Genomic DNA, 8061 nt, shown 5'->3' with positions numbered 1-8061 from the left:
AGGTTCTTTCTTTTTTAGTTTTATAACTTTTACATGAATTTAAATTGTTATAGGAGATTATTCAAAACACTAACAAACACAAATGTATGTATGTATATACACACAAATATGTATGCATATGCCGTTTTAAGCAAGCCTTGAACATTCATCAACGGATGCTGCTTTCCATATTGGGTAAAAATGCAAACCTATAGCTGCAGAAGTAGGAATAATGGCACCTGAAATAATATTGTTTTTTGGCATCATCGTAACTCATAATACTTGAGGTTTAACCTTGCCATCATGTCACGCCTCACACTATTTAGAACATTGACTGAAACTCTATTTTAATATTCCGTGTATAAAACTAGTTTATTAACATTATTCATTGACAACTTATCTTTAATTTGATCAACTTAACCATTGATTTTGGCAATTCAACTTTTGATAAAAAAATTTATAGAATTGAAAGCATCTTCGACATTTATGTTATATATATATAGAGAGAGAGAGAGGAAATTTACTTTACAAACCATGTTATTTGTACAAACTGTATAAACCTCATTCAACCAATCATAATTTTTCATTTTGTTCATTTTTTTGTAATCATGAGTGGTTGATTAATTATTTTTATTGTGAAATGTGTTAATCATGGATATTATCATCTTCATTATTTTAATTTTAGAGAAATACATGAAACAGTTTCATTAAAATTCAATTAAATATTGTATGAAACAATTTCATAACCATATATGAAACAACTTTATCAAAAAAAGTATTATATGAAACAATTTCATGAATAAATTTCATAAGATTAAACAATGAAATCGACGGAAGAATGATTTGCACGGTTTGTATAAATTGGGTGGTTTGCATTTGATCGTTTCTCTCTCTCTTTCTTATATATATATATATATATATATATGGTATATATATGGTATATTTCAAATGCAACAATGTCTATTTGTACAACCAATGTAACCCAATTAATTGAGATATTTATATAAATTATGAGAGTTTATTTATTATGATGATGATTTCTCCATTTCTCTCCTATTTCCCTCTAATTTAGAGGAAAGTTCAATAGTTTTTAAAGCAAACTTTTTTCAAATAACATGACTGTTAGAGATGCTCTGAACTATTGCACCAATCCATTCAATAGAAGGCTAATAGCAATAATAAATTCTACGATCTCTACTGCACACAACTCTACATTCGAAAATACAACCCTCTCAAGCGCCTCAACCAAACAAATCCAGTAAAAATCTATTGTACACACAACTCCACATCTAAATAAACCCCCTCAAGGATTTGTCCAGAACCAAATCAAACCAAACCAAAACCGATAAAAATCCCACGCACACAACTCTAAATCCAAAAATACAACCTCTATAGGGTCCATATAAAACCAAACTAGTCCATCAAAAAATCCCAAAGAATGAAGACGGAAATCACTACGATAAAATCGTTCGCATAAAGATGTCGTTTCCGTGAACACCTCTTTTGCAATGGACATAAAAGGGTTTGAAAAGAAAAGAAGAGTTATAAACATGAATTCCAAAATCAAATATAAATAAGAATAATGCATGCAAAATCCATTTTTACCTATGAAATTTTAGCTTACAAAAAAAGAAGTTAAATAACATGGTTTTTTAACTAAAAATAAGCATACAAACAAAGGGATATCATAATTGATCTCTTCCAGTCAGTTTTCATTGTACAAAAGTGACTTTACTTCATCCATTTGCTAACTAAACCATTTGGATCAATCCTGGTATGATGGATCTGTTTCCCATCTTTTAGCATCTACAACCCCCCGATTTCTGCAACCGTATCATTCCTGAAACATTTACGTTAACACGATAAATCTATAAGAGAACAGATTTGGGATTACAGAAATAACACTGAACTTTCACAGCAGAACACTGTAAAGGTAAAAGAACCTTCAAAGTGTTTTTGCTGTGAAGTTTCGATGTTTTTCATACCTTCACAATGTCTCACGTGAATCCAACCCATAAAACATATTCAAAATCAACCATAGGGGCCATTGGCATAGTAGTATATGGGATGATTACTGGTAAAGGTCAAGAGGTCAAACCTCACCAACGGTGAGTAAGTATTTACCATATGTAAATATTATATACTTAATTTTTTTTTTGAAACTAAACACCCATCTAAAACCAAACCAAACAAAGCTTACCAGGTAAGAGTCATCACTTATCTTAGCGAGTAAGATTATGGCCATCAAAATGGCATAGAAAGATTGATCGCAAGGGTAAGGGGTTGTTTGATTGGTTTTCCATTAAGTCATGTATGGATAAAGCTGTCTGTGCGGATTAATCTGTATGTATAGACTGTGAAGGTTTTTGTTTCGGATGGTTTTTTCATAAATGGAAGGGGCGTTTATCTAATTGGGAGGGGCAGGTTTGTTTTTGGCTTTTTGCATAAAGCTCCCCCTGGAAGCTTACTGAATAAGTCACATTCTATATCATTAAGCTACTACCAAATAGTCATGTATAGCTGACCGAATAAGCTGCGAGTCCCATTAAGCTGCTAATTAAAAAGGCCCTAAAAGTCACCACCGTCACTTAACAAGAAAAATTATCTGTCCTTGTCATGCTCATCCCGTAAAGTAAGTGACCCGCTAAGGGTTTGCCTGGTTAGAGTTTGGTAAATGGCCCCAAACTCGCTAAATCCCATGCTAGTCTAACTGTCTAAGCTAAGATGTATGCAGACCTTTCGTCTATCCCAAGGGATAGAAAGGCTGTTTCTGGTAGACCCCCGGCTTGTAAAACTAACAAACTAAAAAAAAGAGAATAAGTTATAGGTAAAGAGTGTGCAATCAAGCAACGGGTACATTTAAGAAAAGGCAAGGGATAGGAAAAAAGATAAGGAAAATAGGCTAAAACAATCAAGGTAACACCATGCACAATACTGACACCTACTAATACAGGAAGAAACTTAAAGACTAGTGTTGAGTACCTGCTCCATGTCTGCAGGGCCATCAGTTTCCTTTTTGGAACTGGCATCCTTTGAAGCATCAACAGGTGCTTCTTTATCACCATCTGTTTCCATGTCATTTGTGGTATTTTCATTGTTCGCCTTTTTATTGGTATTTCCAATATTAAGATCTGCTGGAACTTGACCAGACTTCAAAGCCTGCTCAACGATAGGATAGCAGACGATCAGTAGGTTGAAATTGGAACACCTTTTAAGAATTGCAAATACTCGAGAAATAATATGTTTGACATATCCATTTAAGATTAAAAGAAAATATCACCTTTTCAAGTCTAGCCACCTCTTCAAGGGTTTGAGAATTGACAATTGCAGCCTGCACATAATATATGATGTTAATAAACCAAAGAAAACAAAATGGATCCAATAATATCCCACTTGGAGGTGGGGTCTGGTGAGAGTTTGACGTCATCTAGTAGAGCAGTTGTTTCTGTAAAGACCCCCGACTTGTGAAAAGTAACAAAAAAGAGAGCGAGATAAGATAAAGTTTTAAAAAGCAGCTAAGAGTAAGCAATAAAATATAAATAGAAGCAGGTACAAGAAAAGTATAAACAAAATACGTGATGTTATTGGATTGTGTTAACCGTAGCTTGAACTAATGGAATACAGCAGGTAAAACACAAGTATAGAGTATTAAATTAGTTGTAGCTACATATCGGAGATCAAGAAGACATGCTTGTCCCTTTACTCAATAATTTCAAACTCAGTCCCACCAGTCCGCATTTCTAGTTTAGTTTAACCCTAAATAAGAGTCCACTTTCAAAAGTAAGTGCCTACTTTCCAATTCTACCCTCAACTAGAAGATGGATAAATTCTATTTTCGCTATATTAAGGGTAAAATTGTCACTTAGTTGTTAGTTCATCAAAAAGTGTAATAATTACACATTTGTAAAACCGTTTGCCATTTTAATTATGGACATTTTATTTTGGGACGGAGGGAGTAATCACAACCATGCAGAGCATCTTGCAACAATCTTATAACCACTTGGCTCTGCCTATGTCCCGACTCCCAACTGCTTGGATTTAGTTGGTATATTTCTCTTGGAAAAGATTGATTTCTTGAGGAGAGGGGGCATTGTAAAGATACATGTCTGCATATCCGTATGCAGAGAGAGAGAGAGAGTGAGAAAATGAGAGACCAAGAGATGAATTTTTAAGAAGGTGATAATACCTTTATAGCTATAATTTGCTCAGGTGTAGGGCCAACTGGTTTAGATGGCTCCTCTTCCTTAGGCTCCTCAGTCGGAACCTCACCAGGCACAAACGTCTTAACAGATTCCTTTTTCGCCTCCTCTTCAGCCTCTTCAGACGCAAATAAACTGGCTGCTTCAATTCGTTCCTATAACCAACGATACAATATTACAAACAACCTTCTCAGAAAAGCAAGACAACAATTGAACTGGATGGTAGAAGATGAAAAAAATATTTTTGTAACATCAGGACTAATTTGATGACTATAGCCGAGTTCCTTGGAGATAATAAGATGTAATTTGGGAGGGGGGATCTATTCCACAGTTGTAAATTCTGTATAGTCTCCTTTCTACATCCTTATTCCATTTCTTTACATAACAGATTTCTAATACATTAGGAAGTCAACCACTACTCTTTTCCACTTTCTACCCAACGGATTGGAAATTGGCCTTTTCAAGGAACATTATATTGGATCTTCACATGAGTGAGTTATCATACAAGGATTCGTAAACACAGCTTGAGTTCGAAGGAATTAAATACTAGGCTTCAAATTTGTCATAATAAAAATCATGTATATCTTAAACACATTCATCATTAAGTCTCAATGGAAAAAAGCAAATAATTTTAATGCGGAAAACAAGGTTCTCCAGTCACATGCATATGGTGTCATTGTTATGATCATATTTGTTTAAGGCATTAGACATTGTCTCAACATCCATCATGAAGTTGGGTGACAATGAAACAAAAAGTTGATCTCTTTGCCAATCTTGTTACTATATCATACAATTTCACCAAAGATGGAAACAGGATTCAACTTTCAGTTAAGACAAACAACTTGTTTACACCAAATACATCACCTAGAGATACATCAAATCAAGAAAGTAGAAGGATGATGTAGTATAGGAGCATATTATAATGAAACAAACTAAGTTTGTGCTAGCATCTACAATGCCATCAGAACAGTAACACAGCAAGCAACTCAGAAAATTTGCATGTTATTAAAAAATGAATGTCAAGAGAATATATGACCATTAAATCACATCATAGATCCGAGTTACTCAAGATTTCAATCTCATAGACATTTGCTTACAGAAAATTATTACTCACCTTTTGTTTCACTTTCTTGAAATCAAGCAAACGCAATGCCTTCAATTTGTGGATGACATATAGGCGGTAATTCGGTTTCTTTGTAATGTTATTGTCCAGCAAACTCAGGAACTGTAGCTTCGGGAGTGATGCAAGTGGATCAATCTCAACCAAATTAACAAGTCGATTGTTAGTAAGAACCAAAGAGTGCAGTTTCGGCAAGAACTCTGTAAATTCAAACATCACAAGTTGTTATAGAAAAATCACAAAAAATAAATAAATAAACCCCCAAACGAAAAATTCAAAAGAAAGCATTGAGGTACCTCCAATGTTAGGGTTAATACGAGTAATCCTGTTGTTATTAAACAACAACGTCCCAAGTCGATTTAAATTAGGGAAGTTTTCGAGTTTAACAATCTCATTGTCAGACAAATCAATAGTGTCAAATTGATCCTGTTCATGAGAAACGCCATCAACCAAATTAAAAAATAACAAAAACTATAACCCTACAAAAAGACACTGGTCGCATATTCATCTGCTTTACTTAGCTTCTTAAAAACAGCAAAACCTAGAAATCCGAAAACAAAAACACTAACCTCAGTAGCACCCAAATTCTCTATCACAGCAATCTTATTCCCTGTAAACGAAAGCAAAATTGAAAAAGCCATATACAATATGAACAGAAAGTTGATACGAATCATAAAACTAGGTTTTGATTGCAAAATGAAAGGATTAAGAAAGAGCAGAGAGGAACCTCGGAGATCCAATTCACGTTCGCGAAGAGCATTGAAGAAATGAGGGCTTTTCCATATCAAATCGGCCGTAAGTCTCACCATTTCTCTTGCTGTTGTTGGTTTTGGTTTGTGGAACAGCAGCCGGTGGCTAAAACCCCAAAAAACCAAAGGGGTGCGGCAGAAAACAGGAGGATCTTATTACCATTGTACCCCAAAGGTTTTTGACGAGACGAAATACAAATACCATTTTGAATTTATATTTGAAAATTTGTTAAAAAAAAAATAATGGGAACGATTTATTTTTCAAATAAAACATTTCACTTAATAGTTTTATCATGTAAATTCTTTTATATATATATACTAGAAGGGTACTCGCACAATGTAGCGAAATACATTTCGATTTTAATGTTTCGTTTTTTCTTTGTTTTAATCGATGTTATAATACAGTTTTATGTAATTTTGAGAAAACGTAATATTTTTATTCTTAAATAAAATATGAAAATGAAAATATGATAAAAAATGATATTAATATCAAACTAACTATTTAAAATTTCTTTAATTATTTTTTTATCTTTGGTTTAATAATATAATTTTTTAATAAAGATAACAATTAAGCATTTTGTTAGAAGTTAATGACTATCCTAATTATATTTTAGATTTTATATATTTAAAATGAGATGTTTATTCTTTATTTAATTCTGTTTATCTGCAGTTAGTTACATGAAACTTTAATAAGTTGTACTTACGCACAATTTACTTGTAATCTTGAATTTTAAGTAATATGCATCAATAAACAGTACTTCATGCATAAAAAATGGTTTTTAAGAGTTTTTGTCAAATACTTTATAATATAGTATAGATATATAGAGGCCTAATCAAATGAGAACTAATTGGTTTGTGGTAACTGTGAGTTCCAATCTCAATCACAAATCAATAGATAAATTATGAAATTTATAATTTTGGTAATTTTGAATTAAAATTTTAATGCAAGAACATTTTAGGTATTTTAAATCTCCTCTTTCCTCTCTCCGTCCTTTAAACCTCCGGCCATCGTCCTCCGGTGATACCACAATGGTATCACAATGCATCTTATATATCATTGGGTATCACACTGAGGTCGTTTGTGTGGTCGATCGGAGATATAACGCAGTGCTATCACAATGCATCTTATATGTGCTTAGGTATCACACTGTGTGTTTTGTTTAACATAGTCAATATTTTTAGGTATCACAGTTGTATCATCGGAGGATGGTGGCCGAAGGATGGTAGCCGGAGGACGGGGGACGGAGAGATAAGAGAGGAGATAGGAGTGAAAAATACCTAAAATGTCCTTGCATTAAAATTTTAACTCAAAATTACCAAAATTATGAATTTTCTAATTTATCTATTGATTCGTGGCTGAGATTGGATCTCACGGTTACTACAAACTAGTCAGTTCTTCCATGAATGATCCCCATATATATATATATGTGGGTTATTATGTAACCTTTTGCATTCCTGCTACCTGTATGATTAAATCAGGAACGTCTATTTGATTATCAACGGTTATCATCTAATCGGTTGTAACTACCCTTAATTTAAAAAAATCAAAAAAAGAAAATGGATGGTGGATAAATAGATTGTATAATCTAGAGGAGTTGTATTTGAAAGTTTCTCTCTCTCCCTCTCTCTCTCTCTTTCTCTCTCTCTCTCTCTCTCTATATATATATATATATTCAAAAGTTATTTTGAGAAATGGTAAATATTTGAGAAGTAAAGAAGTGATCATAGCCTTTATATGATCAAGATCGGATTTTAATGGTTAATAATTATGGCTTTGACCGGTCAAAAATTGCGGCTATGCGAAAAATAGAGAGGGTAATTTCGTAACTTTTACAAATAGGCGGCAAACGGGTTACGTTTAACCACAAGGGTGGTGCCTGATTGGTTTGAGCTTGGCTCCAAAGGTCAAAAGTACCTGGAGGTCACACGTTCAAATCCAAGAAGAAATAAAAATCCTCTTGTGGCTACGGAGGTTTAAATGTCGTGACTCCGGGCTATCTGCAAAGTAGGTGGT

The 8061-nt window shown here is 33.5% G+C and overlaps 1 protein-coding gene across 1 annotated transcript; it reads right to left on the bottom strand.

Annotated features, from left to right (window-relative positions):
- Nucleotides 1–1553: 1553 nt before the first annotated feature.
- Nucleotides 1554–6218, bottom strand: LOC112514847 (U2 small nuclear ribonucleoprotein A'). Its single transcript, XM_025121471.1, has 8 exons — nucleotides 6026–6218; nucleotides 5868–5908; nucleotides 5595–5724; nucleotides 5293–5498; nucleotides 4166–4333; nucleotides 3260–3310; nucleotides 2962–3138; nucleotides 1554–1819 (listed from the first exon to the last, which is right to left on the bottom strand). The coding sequence occupies exons 1-8, from the start codon at nucleotides 6105–6107 to the stop codon at nucleotides 1814–1816; spliced, it is 861 nt and encodes a 286-aa protein (XP_024977239.1). The 5' UTR covers nucleotides 6108–6218; the 3' UTR covers nucleotides 1554–1813.
- Nucleotides 6219–8061: the final 1843 nt, after the last annotated feature.

This window comes from Cynara cardunculus (genome assembly GCF_001531365.2).
Source record: "Cynara cardunculus var. scolymus isolate 2C chromosome LG 6, CcrdV1, whole genome shotgun sequence".
NCBI classification, from domain to species: Eukaryota; Viridiplantae; Streptophyta; class Magnoliopsida; order Asterales; family Asteraceae; genus Cynara; species Cynara cardunculus.
Note: the sequence above shows the minus strand (reverse complement) of the source record. Positions and strands in the feature narration are given on the sequence as shown.

Excerpts from the sequence above, each read along its gene's own strand:
- LOC112514847 (XM_025121471.1), bottom strand. The coding sequence starts at position 6,107 with ATGGTGAGACTTACGGCCGATTTGATATGGAAAAGCCCTCATTTCTTC. Across the intron at positions 5,499-5,594 it reads TATTAACCCTAACATTGGAG|AGTTCTTGCCGAAACTGCAC; the intron begins GTACCTCAATGC and ends TTGAATTTACAG. Across the intron at positions 3,139-3,259 it reads AGGTGGCTAGACTTGAAAAG|GCTTTGAAGTCTGGTCAAGT; the intron begins GTGATATTTTCT and ends ATCGTTGAGCAG.